Here is a 19,601-nt window from a genome sequence, read left to right on the forward strand (position 1 = left end):
CCCACCTCAACTGCCACCTTCAGCCACCCCATCACCCTCAATAACCATAGGCGACACGTCCGCCATCATAAACTACCACCACCCACCATCACTTTCCTCAATCACAACAACCATCACCACCACCACCCACCCACCATTATTAACTATTACTACCATCCTCAACCATAATCACTATTATTTCCAATCACCACGAGCTACTACCAAGAACCACCACCAACCACCGAAATATTATATTACTTAGTATTTTATTTGAATTTATGTTTATTATTTTTTAGATAAAGATAAACTATATATATTCAGATGCTTAAAACCCAAACAATTTTAATTATTTAATATTCAAATCTTAATACACATCTTGATATTCAGATATGTATTTAGATTCAGACGTCTTAATCTTAAAAAATGCAAACGAGGCCTAAGTAAAGCTCTTTTCCTTTTTTGTTCATTAAATAATTTTTTGCGCAGTTATTTATTGTCAACAACTTTAAAGTTCCTATTGAGTATTATTAAGTTTCTTTCTACTTAAGCATATGTGGAACTTCTAATAAGAATGTTTAATTTGAACCTATCATGTGTCACCTACAACACATGAAAGCCATAGTCGTATTTGTTTGACCAGTAATCAAACCGGAAGCGGATTTAAGATATAGTAAATTTTATGGGTTCAATATTTAGGTTTTTTAGTTTATTCTTAAAATTATAAGTTCAGATCTATTATTTATTAGTATATTATTAGCAATTTTTATACATAAATGTATGTTTTCGAGTCCTGTCGAAAGTATATGGTTCAGGTAAACTCGGTGTTTGGGTGCTAAATCCGCCTCCGAATCCAATCTAATATTTCATATTTTCATTTCTATTTTTTTTTACATGAAATGTTAAGTATGTAACAATTGTTTCCTGCAAGTAAAGCCGATTAGATTACTAGATTCTACTTTTAGAAGACGTTATCACTAGTTTTACTCAATTGACTTGTTTTAAACTTAGATTAAATGACAAAACATCCTATTTATTAGTTTAATCAAAACCACTTTGACCCTTTTTGACATCAGAGGATAAAATTGTCATTTCACCAGTTTGTCAACCTACCCGACATTGATCAATTCATAAGGCTCTAGATTAAATTAATGAAGAATTGAAGATCTAGAATGTGAAAAAAGAAACGCAAAATCACTAAAATTAAGGGACTTTGTACACAAATATACTGCAGCGTTAGTACCATCTGTCGAAAGACCAAATACTTTAAATGACATTTATGTCCCTACGACTTATAATAATCAACTCTATTTTACAGATGGTTATAAGGTTAATTACTCAATATTAAAGGGCTTTTTTGAACTAAGAATAAATCAGCTTTATTCTACGAGGACATGTATTGAAAATTAGATAAGAAGCAAGGGCTTGTTATGCAAAATTCAACTTACAGAACAATTACAATATCTGCAACATCAGCTCCAGCAAATCCAATCCCTTTTTCTCCAAAACCCATCATCAGAAAAAGAAAGAGAATTTCAGTTCCCTGAGAAAAACAGAGTTGAATAAAACACTAAAAAAAAAACCCTGTAGAAAATAAAAAAAAAGTTATTTTTTTATTTTTTCATCAGTCTTTCTGTCCATCCATTCTCCAAGATTCCAATTTTATATGCAAAAAACACAAATGTAAAAAGGGTATATACAAACACACTTATGCTTTGTCTAACTCTACTCTTTATTCTGTTTATTGTTTTCAATTAATTAGTGACCATTTTTTTTTTTTTTTGATTTTTCAAGGATCTGACATTATTAAGGAAAGTTTGTTTGAATTGTTGGACTAAACAACATGTCTCAAACAAACTGGGAAGCTGATAAAATGTAAGCTTTTCTTATTGAAGTATATGTTTGTTGTTTGTGCATTATTTATTTTTCCTTTTCTTGCTTGCTTCAGTTTTTGGGTATTGGGTTAGGTGTTAAAGTTCCAATTTTTGGATAGTTTCGTTCCTTTTAGCCAGATTTGCACTTTTGGGTATGTTTAATTTTGTGTTTTATGTGTTTTGGTATGTATTTTGTTGAAGAAAGCTCTAGTCTTTACTCACTAGCTCTTGTGCTGCTAGGGTTTGCACAGCTTTAAGCTTTGATATGGTATTGATTTTGTGATTTTTGTCGCTTAAAAACTCTCTCTCTCTCTCTCTCTCTCTCTCTCTCTACACACACACACACACGTGTGTGTGTGTTTATCAGCCAGCTGAATATGAAGATTTCTCTTTGGCTGACTGCAGCAGTTAGTGTTTGGGTGTTAAGGGTTTTGTATAGCTATAATATTGATGTTAAGAACTGAACAAATTTAATTAGTAAAAAAGAAATCTTTTTTTTCTTCTTCTGAATATTCCCAAATCTAGATTCTTGGAAGCATGAACCAAGTGAAAAGTAAGGCCTCTTTCTAACCCGCAGTTCTAGCAGTTAAATAGGTTCTCTTCAAGCTCCAATTGTTTATCATTAGTGAAAAAAGTTAAACAAAAAATACACGATCTTGTTTTTGTAGGAAGAGTAAGTAAACGTTGTCTGATTGTCAAGTGTTTACTCGTTCGTATATATTTTTCCTGCTTACTAGTCAGTGACTAATTGAACTCATGTTTCTATAATCAATTCGATCACACCTGGCGACGAGCGCAATCAGGTTTTCATTTTCTGTTTCGGACCAATCTATATCTCTATTGCGGTATCTACTGCGTTAACTGACACAGTGCCTTTGGTACTTTGGACAGGCTAGATGTCTATATTCATGATTATTTGGTGAAGAGAGATTTAAAGGCTTCTGCTCAGGCTTTTCAAGCTGAAGGGAAAGTGTCATCTGACCCTGTTGGTGAGATTATAATTTGAGCTTATGCAGAGGAGAGTTACACTTCCCTAGTTGATTTTCTCTGGTTTTCGTTATGTTGACCTTTGGATGGTCTTTCTTTCAGCTATCGATGCTCCTGGTGGTTTTCTATTTGAGTGGTGGTCTGTTTTTTGGGACATATTCATCGCAAGGACCAATGAGAAGCACTCCGAAGTTGCTGCCTCTTATATCGAGGTTGGTTAATGAGAGAATTTCCGTCTTATAAAATTTATTATTCAACTGGTCCCCAAGTTAGTTATTCCGATATGATTACTTCTGCCGTCCCTAGCTGAAATTACGAAGTAACTACTGAGAGTTCTTGTCAAGAGTTTCTCTTCCTTGCTTTCCTTCTTTTGTTACATGAGAATTGCTAGGAAGTAGAAGTTACTGCTTGTGAAGATAAGAGTGATGCTAAAAAATGCTTTCCTTTTGGCTTGTATTAAGTTATTTGTTTGATTAGAAAGTTGTTGGTTCCACTTGTCTCAATATTTTGTAGAGCCACCAGCTGCGCCAAAAGATAGCTACGCTTCTTAATTTTTTCACTTAATCACTACATACCTTGTATTGTTGTTGCTTGTTATCATTACTTCTTTCATATTCTCTATTGCTATCTTGGATTTAGTTTTCTAAATATATTCTCTAGCTATTACTTGCTATCAGTGCTTCTTCCATCTTTTCTTTAGTTGAGGGTCTATCAGAAACAATATCTCTGCCCTTCCAGGGTAGGTGTAAGGCTGCGTACATTCTTTTGCGGTGCATGGGATTGCTGCGAAGAACCCCAATTTTGGACATTCTATATGTCCTGGGTCCACTCATCAACCACATGAACCCAACAACAACAACAAACCCAGTGTAGTCTCACAAGTGGGTCTGGAGAGGGTAGTGTGTATGCCGACCTTGCTCCTATCTTGTGGAGGTAGAGAGGCTGTTTCTGATAGACCTTCGGCTCAAGAAAAACATAATTACAACATAGTTGAAAAGAAATACAGTAAAGGGAAAGCCATGGAAAAAAGACAAAGAACAAGAAGTAACAACAACATGATAATAAAATAACCGAAGCAAAAAAGACAACCGGTAGTAATAGAGATCTAAGTGTAAGGACATCTGCAAATAATAATGATACTACAGGTATTAAAAAAGAAAAGCTCGACTACCTACTAATCTTCTACCCTAGTTCTCGACCTCCATACTCTCCTATCAAGGGTCATATCCTCGGTAAGCTGCAGATGTGCCATGTCCTGTCTTATCACCTCTCTCTAATACTTCTTTGGCCTACTTCTACCACCCCTAAGACCCAACATAGCCAACCTCTCGTACCTTCTCGCTGAGGCTTCTCGGCACCTCCTCTTCACATGTCCGAATCATCTCGGCCTTGCTTCCCGCATCTTGTCCACCAACCGCGTCAACCATTCATATTTAGGTCCTTGTCGGTCCATGCCTTTGTCCATGTGACCAGACTGCAGATTTGTCAGAAATTTTCTTATCTTACTGTGCAGGAATACAACATGGAATCAGTTCTATCTATTGACCAAGCATCTGTACCTATTATAATGAATTCTAGAGGCTCTGTCTCTTTTAAATTGCCTGTATTCCTACTATAATCTAGTTTAGATATATGAGTTTTTAGCATGTTGATGATCTGTTATGTGGTCAGAGATGTTTGATTTGCTTTGCTTTGAATGTACAGCAGATGCACTGTTCAACCTCCTACAACTTTAATGTACAGTCAAATAGACGAATCAAAAATTCTTTTTAATTTGTTTGGATCATGAAATGTTGGGATCTGTAAGGTTTATCTGATGCTGAGAGAGAATCTAGTTTAGTTAGTAAACTATTTCATTAGGATAAAAAGTTTCCTATGGGGCTTCTAGAATGAGCTGTCATTCTTTCTACCAATATAATGTTTATTTCATGAATGCCACATTATAGGTTGGCCTGTTGAAAGTTCATCTATTACAAGGTTTTGCGCAGCTTTTCATTTGCTTTGCCTTTAATGTAAATCTGGAAATTGCAGACACAAATAATGAAGGCAAGGGAGCAGCAGCAACAGCAGCAGCAAGCCCAACAGCCTCAACATATGCAGCAGCAACAACAGCAACAGCAACAGCAACAACAACAACAGCAAATGCAGATGCAACAGCTTTTAATGCAGAGGCAGCAACATCAGCAACAACAACAGCAGCAACAGCAGCAGCAGCAACAGCAGCAGCAGCAGCAGCAGGCTCAGCAGCAACAGCAGCGCAGAGATGGTAACCACCTCTTGAATGGTACAACTAATGGGATTGTTGGAAATGACTCTCTCCTGAGACAGAATCCTGGAACTGCAAATGCATTAGCTACGAAGATGTATGAGGAAAGACTAGACGATGCAGCTATGAAGGTAGCAGTCTTGCATGGAGGTTTGGAAAGCATTAATGCCTTTCAGCTATTAACTTTCAAATTTTTATTGTTTTCAGCAAAGATTCGGTGAGAATGTCAGTCAGCTTTTAGATCCAAATCACGCTTCTATGTTGAAATCTGCAGCACCTGGATCAGCTGGGCAGCCGTCAGGGTATGCTTATGAAATTAGCTAAATTTATTTTCAGTTCATACCAAAATGAAACATATAGTTAGCATAGAAAAATAAGGAGAGCAAGGAAAAATATTTGGTTTTCACTTTTCACTATTATTTATCTATGAACTTAATGTTGAAAATAACAACATTTCCACTAGGAAGGCTTCATGCATCTTGTGGAGCTGGAGGTGATAAAGTAACCTGTTTTATACTTTTATTAGAATCTTTTTAATTGTTTATTTTGGAGCATAGGTTCATTTCTTTAGGTCTAACCAAGAAGTTTAGTTTATATCAATTGACTGAAGACATTATAATTCATAATTAATCTGTCTAAATTGGACTAAGGTGTTTCTGGTTTGCTACTTTCAGGCAAATGCTGCACGGTACCAGCGGTAGTATGTCCCCACAGGTTCAGGGGCGTAGTCAGCAACTTCCAGGGTCTACACCAGTCAGTATTCGTCTTTCTCTTGTTTCTTGCTTCAGGAGTTTCATTTCACTAATTATAATCTTTAGCTACATGGTTTGTTGCTTCATTTGAGCAGGATATAAAGACTGAAATCAATCCGATACTTAATCCTCGAGCTGCAGGTCCCGAAGGATCACTAATTATTCCTGGTATTTTATCTTTGTTGATCTCCTTAGTGCTTTTGCTTCTTTTTGCAAACCTGCTAATTTATATGTAGCTTATGTTTCTAATTAGAATAGCTGGTATTAAAAAGGAAACTGGGAATCATGGATCAGTTGTCAAAGATTTCTCGATTTACAGATGAACCTTTTTTTTTTTTTGATCAAGAGATGAACTGACTTAACTATGTTGTGTTAGGATCAAATCAAGCTGGCAACAATTTGACTCTGAAAGGATGGCCCCTCACTGTAGGTTTCTAACATTCCATCTTATAATTTCTGCTTGCTTCAGTATTTTTTAACAGTGCATCTCTTGTAAATACCTTTTGATTATATTTCACAATAGAAAATGTTATATGTTATTGGCTTCTATATGACAATATGAGTCTCTGAAGATCGGTTTCCTTATGACTTTTACATGGGCAGTATACGGCTCGATTAAGATAACTAAGTTTACCTATTTATAGAAAAAATGTAGTGGGGTTTACCTGAAGAATGGCAGTCATAACATGGTGGTATTAGCCAAGGATTCAGTGGAAGCAGCCACATATTTTTTTGATGGGAAAGGAGTTAGTTGATAGAAAACCTGGTTGTGCCAATACCTTATTACAGTATTAGAAGTTTTTGTGTATTAGAAGTTTTTGTATTGTGTTTCTGCAAATGCCTCTGAAACCTTTTCACGGTCAAGTCTCAATTGTTTCATGATTACATTGTTGCAACTTGTCTAGAAGTGTTGTTGAATTCTAACCTTTTACGTGATGTTGGTAAAGAGTTATTTTAGCAATTCTGGAGATGAGTGCCTGTTGACATTCAGTTAGAAGTGAATGTGAAATTTGTCTACTTTGGGTTCTGCTTTATAGGAATCAAAATTGGAGGCACTCAGGGTACCCAATGATATAAACTTTTAAAAAATTTCTCTTGTCCACTGATGAGTGGTTTCCTTGAAGTGTGCTCCTTTTGGTCATGCTAGCGAATAAGGGGTTGGTTTTTTGTGAGGTTTCTCTATTTTGGTATACGTCTTGTATACGGGTATTTATGCCTTTCATTAATGAAATTCTATTACCTTATAAAAAAAGGCGTTGGGTTTTGAAATCTAGCATTCTTTAAGGACATCTTTTCTTTGGAATTACTGAGAGTTCTTAAGCTTGCAGTGGACCTTTTGTGCCCCTAAAGCAGACCATGTAATGTATCAGAATTTGATTATTGAATATAACATAGTTGTTTTCATGGGATTGAAGATTGCAAATACTACAACAACAATAACAACAACAACAACAACAAAAAATCCAGTATGATTCCACACAATGGGCTCTGGGGAGGGTAGTGTATACGCAGACCTTTCCCCTATCTCGTGGAGATAGAGAGGTTGTTTCCATTAGAGTCCTGGGTCAGTGAAGCATTAGCTCAACAATAATGAAAAGGAAACAGCCGGAAACAACAATGAGGAGCCATGGAAAAAAGCATCGGAAACAGCAAGATAGTAAGATAACCAAAACGAAAGCAACAACAAGCAATAATAGAAACCTAAGACTAAAAACAAGACGAGATTGTGTACTAATGCTACTTAGTAATACCAAGAAAAACCACTCGGCCACCTAACCTTCTACACTACTCCTCAACCTCCACACCACGTCCAGTTTGATGCTTATTTTGTAGGTGTCTTAGTATGAGGTTTCTCTCGGTAAATCAAGTGATTGGACCCTTATACTTTGAAGAATATAAAGTTGTAACCTTCCATCTTTTAGGCAGTTTTTTTTTTCTTGTTTTTGGGTGTATAAAAGATTGGTGTTATATATTACTCGTCTCATTTAGTGCCTTAGTTTGACTAGGCATGAAGTTTAAGAATGGATAGAAGACTTTTGATTCTTGTGGTCTTAAACTAAAGGTGTGTATAACATACAAAATTACCCCTCGAGTCTTGTGATCTTAAACATGCCATGTCATTCCTATAAGAGAGTGTCATTAAGGGTAAAATGGGAATATTGGAATTAAAACTACAAAATGTAGAAATGTATCTGTTTTTGAAACATACTAAAAAGGAAAGTAAGATGCATAAATTGAAAAGGAGAGGGAGTATTATTGGTACTGGCCTGAGATGTATATTTGGACCTTTATTGATATTTTACAATTTATGTATGTTTGTCTGTCACGCTTGTCAGGGCTATGATCAGCTGAGGTCGTCGGGGCTTCTCCAGCAGCCAAAGTCTTTTATGCAGGGTCCTCAGCCCTTTCATCAACTGCAAATGCTATCACCTCAACACCAGCAGCAACTTATCCTAGCACAGCAGAACTTGACCTCACCATCTGCTAGTGACGTCGAAAGCAGAAGGCTACGAATGCTCCTTAGTAATCGGAACTCTAGTATGGGCAAAGATGGCCTTTCAAATTCTGTTGGTGATGTTGTTCCAAATATGAGTTCAGCTTCACAGGGTCCTGGTCCTCCACAAGATATTTTGCTCAAGGTACCATCTCTTGTTATCTCTTGGTGAAATGTTAGCTGCTCAGCTGTAGGTCTTGCATGTGTCAACTTTGTGACTATGTATTGCAGCATATCACATAGTTTATTGGCATCTGTAATCACTGGAACTTCTTTTTTCATGTATAGTTGAGGATGGCCCAATTCCAACAGCAGCAGCAGCAGCAGCAGCAGCAGCAGCAACAGCATACTGGTAATCCACAACTGTCGCAACAGCAGCAGCTTCCTCAACACACACTTTCTGGTCCGCAACCACAGAGTTCAAATCACAGTCTGCAACAAGATAAAATTATTGGCCCTGGCAGTGTTGCAGGAGATGGAAGCATGTCAAATTCTTTTCGGGGAAATGATCAGGTCTCTACTTTTCTGGTTTATATCATAGAAACTTTCTTTTAGCGGCATAAAACATGTGGTCCTTTTGTTTAGTGCCATAAAATTTTACTGTTTAACAAACCAGATTCTTATTGATGCTGTAGCACAGTCAGAAAATATTTTCTTATGAAAGAAGCACCATATAATTTCTGAACCAAAGTCTGGTTCGACCAAGGAAGTTTTGCATTCTAATGAGAGAATTTTCTCGGTCATTTGCTGTTGGATGCACTAAGGAATCGAGTTAATGAACTAGGTTTAGGAGTTACCTTTTTGGAACGTCAGCACTTCCTTCTATTTTGCAGAATGGCTAGTTACTCTACCCCCCTCCCCCCCCTTCCCTGGGGGAGGGGGGAGGGAGGGGCAAAGAAAGAAATTAGAGGGCCCATGAAAAGTATCCACAGAGAATTAACAAAAGAAAAAAAAGACCTGGGGGAGTAGAGGAAACATTGGAGAAGAATGATAAAAGAGAAGGCAATCCTTATAAAAAAACAAAAGAGAAGGCAATGGATAAAATTGACCAATCTATTTCTAGGGGCATTATTTTGCAGTATCCTTGTTGTGTTTGGGTTTATAGTCGTGGATATCCCCCTCCCTCCCTTTTATTTCCTTCTTGCATATCTTTGACTTCAGCACTTCACTAGTTTGAAAAGATACTCTTTCAAGTTAATACTTATCTAATATTAAATGCATAAACAAAGTTGCTATGAAACTAGAGGATTTCTCATGTTAATATAATTCATCCAGGTTGTGCTGACCCTTGCATGCTACTTTTTTGCTAGATGATCCTAACATGCTATTAATGGTTTAGTTTGTTTCATCCCAAGCACCATAGAATATGAAGTGGAAATATTATGTAATATGTTTATTGATAGGAGATCTTGATCTCTCATGACTTAAAAGGGGTCAATGGAAAGATTACCATATTGGAGACTGTTAATCTCAAGTTCGCAGGCTTGAAGTTAAAATTCCTAATATGCTTTTCTTGTCTTTCAAGGCTTCAAAAAACCAGACTGGGAGAAAGAGAAAACATCCTGTTTCATCTTCAGGGCCTGCCAATAGCTCAGGAACTGCAAACACTGCTGGACCTTCCCCAAGTTCTGCTCCCTCGACACCATCGACTCACACACCTGGAGATGTGATTTCAATGCCTGCCTTGCAACATAGTGGAAGTTCTTCAAAACCATTGATGATCTTTGGAGCAGATAATAATGGCACTCTTACGTCGCCATCGAATCAATTGGTAATAGAAATACTTTATCTTGTGCCAGTGGATGAAACCTTAATGGGTTGTTCCAGTCCTCATTGAATGCAATTTTGGCAGTGGGATGACAAAGATCTTGTGCAGGCTGATATGGATCGGTTTGTGGATGATGGTTCTCTTGATGATAATGTTGAGTCGTTTTTATCTCACGATGAGGCCGATCCTCGGGATACAGTTGGTCGCGGTATGGATGTCAGTAAAGGTTAGTGAGGTGTACTTGGTTCCGTGACTTAAATTTAGTCCTGAATTTTGTGTAGTCTTGTACTAAACAGCAGTTGTATATGACGCCTCTTCCTTCTGTGTTTTAGTTGTGGAAAAATTTATACATGGAAGCTCTGTTAACTAGCCAGTGACAGCCACAATGCTTTCATCTCTCTAAGCCTTTCAAGATCTAAATCAGATCTTAACTTATTGTTTGGTACTTTGATTTCTGGAAGCTTGCATGCGTCCTGTAGAATGCCTCTACTTCAGCTAATCCCTGCCCCCATAAAAAAGAAAGAAAAGAAAATGAAAGAGATTAATAGTTGTCCACAGATTACCAACAAAAGAATGTTCCTTTCTGTGGTGCATTTACTTTCTAATATCTCTGTATGTCTATGGTATCTGTTTCATAAAGGTTTATGAAATTGTTGTTTTGCAGATTGGGTGTTGGTTGTGAAGAGTTGTAGTTTAAAGTCAATTCATGGTGCTTTTTATTAGCAAATAACATGAATTTTATCTATAATTTGTCAACTAGGAAATGAGTTGGCTTCCTAGTTTATCTTGAATTATGAATGGGGGTATATTCTGACTAGAAGAACCTTTGATTATAGGGTTCACATTCAATGAAGTGAATTCTGTTCGCGCTAGTGCCAGTAAAGTTGTTTGTTGTCACTTTTCCTCTGATGGAAAACTGCTAGCTAGTGGAGGTCATGACAAAAAGGTTAGTGTAGAAGTATCAATGATTTCGTTTCAAAGTGTATTTCTGTAGCGTCGAAGCAATGCGTTGTTGTTATGGTGCTTAATGCTGTCTTAGTGGTTCTTAAAGAAATAACTTTACTGTTTATGTTCTATCTTTCGTTTCAGGCTGTTTTATGGTATACTGATACCTTGAAGCAAAAAACAACACTTGAGGAGCACTCGTCGCTAATAACTGATGTTCGTTTCAGTCCAAGCATGGCAAGACTTGCAACATCTTCTTTTGACAAAACTGTCAGGGTTTGGGATGCTGACAATGTTAGTTGATGCTGTCTTTAGCGTTTCATAATTTATTTCTTATTATTAACATATTTTATGTTTATATTCAGATTATTCCCACCCAAGTTGTTTCCTTGAGTATCCATTAAAAAATAAGCTGTTTCCTTGAGTTTGTTCTATATCCGTTTTGGGATATATATTTTTGGCACTTCTAGGTTCGTTCAGTTTGATACCTCTCCTAGAGATCTCGAATTAAACACAGCATAAAGTAAGATTATCTTCGGTTTACTAAAATATTTAGTTTGTCCACTGAGCTTTTGTGTGTCAATATTTTTTATTTGTTTTTTTTGCTGTGAGGTCAGGAAGTAGTATATATACCTCTAAAAGGGGTAAATATGATTAAAATTGATTGAATCCATCTAGATTAATAATATTATTAATCGAGAGCGGATGTATTGATATTTAAATTACCTTGAAGACGGCCTGTATCGATGTTCGACCTTGAAGGAAACCAAGTTGGCTTCTTTAGAATGGGTGGAACACTTTAGGACTGTCATTTTGTCAATTCAAATTCATTTAAGTGGTTAAGAGGAGAGAGGTTGTGGTAAAATTGCATTACTGAACATACTATTCATCTTCTCGGTGCCATCAAGGAATCACTTCATGGAAAAAAAATGCATTAATGAACATCTTTGGAAGGGCCATAGTGCAGTAAACTTAAGTGACCAAAGAAGAAAAGAATCAGACTTACTTGTCTTGCTTTGTTCTTTTTGAAGTTTCCTAACTCCCCCTGCAATTGTTTTCAGCCGGGCTACTCGCTTCGGACTTTCACTGGGCATTCTGCTGGTGTAATGTCACTTGATTTCCATCCCAATAAAGAAGATCTGATCTGTTCTTGTGATGGTGATGGTGAGATAAGATATTGGAGTATTAACAATGGTAGCTGCACAAGAGTGTTCAAGGTAAAATTGTTCGTCTACTGTTATATGTACATTGGAACAGGGGATTAGGGACAGTGATGCACAATTATATGATCTTCCATCTCTTCTTAATGTTATTTCATGTCTCGAGTAGGGTGGGACGGCTCAGGTAAGATTTCAGCCCCGCATCGGTAGATATCTTGCTGCGGCTGCCGAGAATGTTGTATCGATACTTGATGTGGAGACACAAGCTTGTCGGCATTCGTTAAAGGTTGGTGTTCCTTAATGACAAGCCCGTACAACTTAAGTTACTAACTTTGTTTTATTTTAGTGTTTCTCTAATTTCTTTCGAAAGTTGAAAGATGCTAATCCATCTCAACAACTTGGAAAACTAAGATATTTAGAAGAATTATGAGAGATTTAATCATTTATTTTTTCCTTATCCAACCTTCAAATATATGAATGGGATCATGTTGAACAAATTTCCATGTAGGCTAAGAACATGGGTTTTATCAAAAAGCTTGATTGACAATTATAAGGTTCTTTTAGTGACGTGAAACTTCTGTTTCCCTAGTTACGATTGCTTTATATATTGCTTTTATTACATTTGCAAAGTTTAGGATTTTCACATGGTTAATGAGAACTGGCACCTGCTACCTACCCATAATAAAGTATGACCTGACATAGAAAGTCTTAGGAGAGGTAAATGATAACTTCTCTAGTTGCTTTTCTCCAAGACTGCTTACATGCACTAATAACTATTACCATATGTTTCAATATAGCTCTGCCTGTGTTTCCAGACCGTGGTGTGGCTAACATATTGCTATTGTTGATTTGTTTCTGAAGGGTCACACAAAACCAATTCATTCTGTCTGCTGGGATCCCTCAGGCGAGCTCCTAGCATCGGTTAGTGAAGACTCTGTCAGGGTTTGGACATTGAGGTCGGGTAGTGAAGGGGACTGTCTACATGAGCTTAGTTCAAATGGCAACAAATTCCACTCATGTGTTTTCCACCCTACATATTCATCATTGCTTGTAATCGGCTGTTACCAGGCAAGTCATATCTACATTATTTTGTAAAACTTCCGTGTTTTTTCCCCAAGATATAGTGGATATTGGTTCTGGTAACACATTTCAGCAGAGAATATACTAAACATCTTATTTTGTGAAATGTATTTCTCTCTAGTTTAAACCAAAAAACCAATCCTAGAGGCTAGTCTCGCTAACACTGAATATTCGAAATTAACCATGTAATGCGGTTGTTGTATGATTTAAGGAGGTCTTGGAAAACAACCTATTTCTCATTGCACCTTCACTATGGCAAAATATCTTCTTTTTTCCTTCCCATGACTGAACATCGAAAGACTTTGTGATGTGAATATCTTCACTTCCATGTTTCTAACTTTTTTAATCTTAAGCCTTCAATTTCTTTCTTTTTATCTCTTCATACCATTTTGTTCATAGTTTAACATAGACTTTCTAATACTCAGTTGACTCTACATACCCAAATTCCCAGATGTCGTGCACCCCCTCCCCCCTCCCCCCCAAAGGATCAATAATTGAGGTGATTTTCTTTATTACTGTGGTGTTGGGGCCATCTTGCATGCACTCTACCTATTCCACCGAATACCTACTATCTTCTACTAGTAAAAGTTACTAGTAAAAGTACCGGATGACTCTGTTCACCAAGGCTTAGGCAGAGGGGAAGAAATCACTCAGCTCTGTCTATGTTGGAATTGATTCACAAATTCTAATGCATATAGTGCATTTTGCAGTCGTTGGAGCTATGGAACATGAATGAGAACAAGACAATGACTCTCACAGCACATGAAGGATTAATTGCTTCCTTGGCTGTGTCGACAGTTGCAGGTTTAGTTGCTTCAGCCAGTCATGACAAGTTTGTTAAGCTTTGGAAGTAAGATATGTACCATCATCCATGCTTAGCCCCAGTTGTATGTCCACTGTAAAATCTTTTACCGGTTTCCGAAGAGATGTTTTGTGTCTGTTATTTAGCATTAGCTTTTGTATTCTGTTATTTTTTTCGGTTGCGCCTGAAAGAACCATGTACTAACCCCATTCCCTGCTCATCTTGACTGCTGGTACCTAACTTTATATTATGAAAACCTAAAAGAAGAAAATTTGTTGTCAACTTTCTGCTATGTTTTTTTCCCTCCAAAGTGGTTATATCAATTGGAATAATCAGGTGTAGTTGGTTCAGTGAGTGTACATATCAGTTTTTCCAAATTTTACAAGGGTGTTTAGTCTTTTAAGTTTCTCCATCTATGTCCCCTTAAAGTGTTGACATAATGCATATTTGAGTATTTACTCTCTTGGAGAAGCAAGAGAGTAAATACCCAAATACTCTATTGGTTATTATTGTTTTGAAGGGAGCCTTGACGTAATTGGTAAAGTAGTTGTCATGTAATCAGGAGGTCATGACTTTGAGCCGTGAAAACAACCTCTTGCATAAATATAGGTAAGACTGCGTACAATAGACCCTTGTGGTCCGGTTCTTTTTCGGATCCAGGGCATAGCGGGAGGCGGAGCTTACTGCACCGGACTGCTCTTTACTCTCTTGAAAAAGCAAAGAACTTTGTGTTAGGGGTGGTGCTCAAGTGTGGTACCACATAAAATAATAAATAAAAAAAATACAAACATGGAGTGTTGATTGAGCTGAAGCTCTCAAGAAATGGAAGGGGAAGATCTTCCAACCTGATGGTTTATGCTGAATAGATATCTACATGCAAAAAGGTATATATGCTTTTAAAAAGCTTGTACAGTTCAGAATGGGGTTGATCAAAAGAAGAAATGTAAGCGTACTTTACACAATTTTAAGTGCTAAAATAGCTTAAATAAGCTGACATGGTCAATTGCGGAAGCTGAGAGAGAATTGGGTTTTGAATGCTGATGATGATTTTATTGATGACTGAAAATGATGATTACAATGATGTGGTGTCGAGGGGGAGAGACACCAGAAAATGCTGATTGAAATGTTTGATTGTTTGGTCCCCCTTAATAATGCTTAAAAAAAATAAACCAACATTACAAGACTAGTCCTAATAAAGCTGTAGAAGCACACTGAAATGAAAATGATGAAAACTAGTCTATGATTACAATGAAAAGGACTTAGATTATTACAAGGAAAAACTAAGTCCGATGGCAGCATCTTTGTCTTGCGGGTCTGCGCGCGCGTTGCTGTGGGCGCGCGCGACACTTGATGTGCTGGCCTGAGGCTGGGCACTGGTGCTTGGCATCAGGGTCTGTGCGCGAGGCGCTGCTGGAATGGGCCTGCAGCTGGGCGCTGGCGAGGCATCAGGATCTGCGCGCGCGGCATTGTCAGGGCGCGCGGCGCTGTTGTCAATGACCAGCCCTTGGGCGCTGGCGAGAGGCATCGGTGGGGCGACAGAGGCACATGCGCGCTTGTCACTTGGCGCAGCCAAGACCACGGGGCCGACCATGGCGCTAGGCATTGTGAGGCTTGCTAGGCCGCCATGGGGCGCGGCCAAGGGGTCATGGGGCATGTCTGGAAAGCAGCCCATGACAGTAAGTATGAACAAATTCAGACTGTGAAACTGCGAATGGCTCATTAAATCAGTTATAGTTTGTTTGATGGTATCTACTACTCGGATAACCGTAGTAATTCTAGAGCTAATACGTGCAACAAACCCCGACTTCTGGAAGGGATGCATTTATTAGATAAAAGGTCGACGCGGGCTTTGCCCGTTGCTGCGATGATTCATGATAACTCGACGGATCGCACGACCATCGTGCCGGCGACGCAGGGAATGGGAAAGGGCTCATGTGGTGGTAAAGGATGCCTTAGACCAAAGTGATACTCGGAAATAAGGCTGTCAAATTTGGCGCAAGCCCAAATGGCCTGCCTTAAATTGGGGAAAGTGCACAGTTAGCCACTAATAATACATGTAATTACTTTTAAGCCACTGTTTAAAATGTTTTTAGTCTTTAGCCACTGTTTTAATAAACTTTAACTGTCTGGACGAAAATACCCTTCTGATCATGTCCTTAACTTTTGAACTTGTAACTGTAAGTTCAGGACCAAGTGTCCTTAACTTTTGAGCTTGTTAGTCTAAGTTCAAGACCTATTGTCCTTAACTTTTGGGCTTCTTAGCCTAAGTTCAGGAACTATTGTCCTTAATTTTTGAGCTTGTTAGTCTAAGTTCAGGACTTCAGGACCTATTGTCCTTAACTTTTGAACTTGTAACTGTAAGTTCAGGACCTATTGTCCTTAACTTTTGGGCTTCTTAGCCTAAGTTCAAGACCTATTGTCCTTAACTTTTGAGCTTGTTAGTCTATGTTCAGGACTTCAGGACCTATTGTCCTTAACTTTTGAACTTGTAACTGTAAGTTCGGACCTATTGTCCTTAACTTTTGGGCTTCTTAGCCTAAGTTCAGGACCTATTGTCCTTAACTTTTGAGCTTGTTAGTCTAAGTTCAGGACTTCAGGACCTATTGTCCTTAACTTTTGAACTTGTAACTGTAAGTTCAAGACCTATTGTCCTTAACATTTGAGCTTGTTAGTCTAAGTTCAGGACCAAGTGTCCTTAACTTTTGAACTTGTAATTCTAAGTTCAGGACCAAGTGTCCTTAACTTTTGAACTTGGAACTCGAAGTTCAGGACCAAGTATCCTTAACTTTTGAACTTGTAACTGGAAGTTCAGGATCCATAACGTAACAGAAAACCAAATGTTATTTGTATCTTTTCACAAAAAAAATAATAAAAATAATAATAATTGCAATTTACATATAAGATTGATGTCAAATTACACAACAGAAAGCTAATAACAAAAAGAAACAACTAAAAAAAATAAAAGACTATAGAACCTTCATTTTCTCTTTCATGAAATATATTCTAAAAGGCATTCATGGTGTTTTTTCGAGACACAAACACATGAATTAAAAGACACTTTATACAGAAGGAACTAATAAGTTATAATGCATTTAAGGATGTAAACTTAGAATAACTTGGCTGAAGGGCGAGTTTAAGATCAGAGACATAGCCATGTGTTACTGAGGAAAAAAATGCACAGAAGAGATCGAGAGAGAAACACACATAGCCAGCTGTACAGAGAGAAGCGAGGGTTTGAGAAGAAAAAAAATGGAAGAAAGGGTAAAAATGTCTTTTCAAAATAATTTTAATAGAGTAGTGACTATTTTTGCTCAGCATTAGAATTGATGGATAAAAAATAAACACCACCTTATTTAGTGGCTAGCACACGCCATTTTTACCCTTAAATTTGCTGGTTATTGACTTGCTCATTTATTGAACTCAGTCCGTCTTGAACCAACTCATTAATGTTTAGCTAATTTTTAGCCCAAACTGATCCATGAATAATTTTGCCAAAATATCTTAGAAATAATTCTTTTTTGTTTGATATGTTATATATGACCATAACAAAAGAAAAAACCTTGATTTTGTAATAATACAATTCATAAGAAAACAATTTGGGCGGATTAGGCTATGATCCAAATTTTAACATATCTTGACTCAACCCAAGTAACTTTGGGACGGGTAATTTCATTTATTGACTCATCCAATTTTGACCTGCCTAAAATCGGTCTAACCCGCCCATTTGACATCTTACTTGAAATTCAAGAAGAAGAAGAAGTTGTTATTACAAATATAAAACTGCACTCAAAGAAAATGGTTCGTCTCTTTCTCATGTTTTGGTGCATTATTGATACAGTGGATGAGCGTATAGCTGTCTTTTTTTCAAAATGATGCAGGCCGACTTTGAGGTTTCCTTTTTTGGACGTCTTCTTAGGACATTGACAATACTGGGCAATATGGCTTCGTCTTTTTCCAATTCTCTTGCTTCTTGTTTGATTAGTACTTTACAGAGAGATCTCTAGGAATAATCCAAGAAATATATTTGACTTGTGATACATCCTTCCGTAATTGATGATCTTTTGTTTGTTAACAACTAAGTCCTATATATAGTCACTCACAAATAGATCTACTAATGCAGATTTCTTCAAAGTATATGTCATGTTCAAATATGTTTAATTTGAGAAAAGTTGAAGTAAATGTTGACTACCTTTGGAATCACCACTAAAGATAGTGGTGGAGTGATAAGTATTCCTTCATTCTTAATCAAAGATCTCGGGTACAAGCCTTCGATAATGAATTTGGTAGGAAGTACTTTACACCCAAAATGAGATTTTCCGGACGCAAATCTGGATTAGTCGATCCCAAAGTAGATACCGACTCCAAGTGGAAAACCACAAAAAGAAAAAAAAAACTATGAAATCACAATATTTTGTGGCAATGCACGTGAACAGGGGTAGAGCTAGTGTTGTGCTTCCGAGATTGCTAGAACTCGATAATTTTGGCTCAAACTCTGTATATATAATTTTGTACTGAAAAAATATAAATAATTTATCTATAAATCCAACTAGTTAAATCTCTTATAATTCAGAAATCATAAACTCAAAATCTTAATTCCGTATCTGCACGTGGACATTAACTTACTGTGTGTGTATAATATCTATATATTAGGATTGTGACTTGTGAGGTATAGCCGTATAGTCCACTTTAGCCTATTGAAATTCACAATTTATGTCTTCTAAAAGGCGTTTCCCCCTCAAACAGGAGAGGCACATGTCTCTTTTGCACTTTCCATTTTCACACAGAGATGTCAAACAACCAGTATGCTGGATTTAAATATTCGTTTTTGGTTGTTTTCTTTTTCTTTCTATTCCTAATTGTTTTCTTCTGACTTAGCACAATATGTTCGGGTAATATGTTAACATGCTCTTGTGTTGTCCTTATTAATGGCATAGACGTAAGATAAATAAATTAGACTATGAATTGTGTTTGTAAATATTTATAATTGTGTAGTTAAAGAAAACCTTCTTTCATTAGCCGAGGACAAAAAAAAAAAAAAAGAAGAAAAAGTAAAGCTATTTTATATGGAATTGGGAAAATGTCGTCCAACTTTGCTTGTTCGTGTGAGTGTTGTGGGTTCCACTAGGAATTTGGGATCATCAATGTCACAATCATATTAATCATCCAGGATATTTTCTCTAATCATAGCATAATTAAATACAGCATGTCATGTGGTTTGGTCAAAATAAACATGCTTATGATAATCTGAAATGAGTTTATATAATTAATAATAGGGCAATCGAGTACACTAAACTAAAGGGTCTAGGAATGGTCGAACCTTATTGGATTTGTTATTGGATTTAGGAAGGACGAAATTCCGGTTGAACTTTGGAGGTGTGTGAGTAGAGCAGGCTTGGAATGACTTACGGGGTTGTTTAACGTTATATTAAAGACTAATAGGATGCCTGAAAAGTGGAGGTGGAGTACAATGGTTCCGTTGTATAAGAACAAAGGTAAT

At 37.1% G+C, this 19,601-nt stretch overlaps 1 protein-coding gene across 2 annotated transcripts; it reads left to right on the forward strand.

Moving 5' to 3' along the window:
* The first annotated feature begins 1,464 nt into the window (after positions 1-1,464).
* On the forward strand, positions 1,465-14,386 carry LOC104235190 (transcriptional corepressor LEUNIG). Of its 2 annotated transcripts, none has more exons than XM_009788894.2 (19): positions 1,465-1,668; positions 1,771-1,851; positions 2,742-2,839; positions 2,940-3,049; positions 4,869-5,234; positions 5,311-5,405; positions 5,778-5,856; positions 5,951-6,023; positions 6,232-6,281; positions 8,192-8,494; positions 8,638-8,862; positions 9,875-10,120; positions 10,202-10,343; positions 10,954-11,063; positions 11,207-11,356; positions 12,124-12,279; positions 12,392-12,508; positions 13,084-13,290; positions 14,013-14,386. In XM_009788894.2, exons 2-19 carry the CDS (start codon positions 1,820-1,822, stop codon positions 14,154-14,156), a joined length of 2,703 nt encoding a protein of 900 aa, XP_009787196.1. In that variant the 5' UTR covers positions 1,465-1,668; positions 1,771-1,819; the 3' UTR covers positions 14,157-14,386. The 2 variants fall into 2 exon arrangements, with proteins under 2 accessions (XP_009787196.1, XP_009787198.1); XM_009788896.2 differs by having other exon boundaries at positions 10,226-10,343.
* Positions 14,387-19,601: the final 5,215 nt, after the last annotated feature.

Source organism: Nicotiana sylvestris, chromosome 6, assembly GCF_000393655.2.
Source record: "Nicotiana sylvestris chromosome 6, ASM39365v2, whole genome shotgun sequence".
In the NCBI taxonomy this organism is placed as follows: Eukaryota; Viridiplantae; Streptophyta; class Magnoliopsida; order Solanales; family Solanaceae; genus Nicotiana; species Nicotiana sylvestris.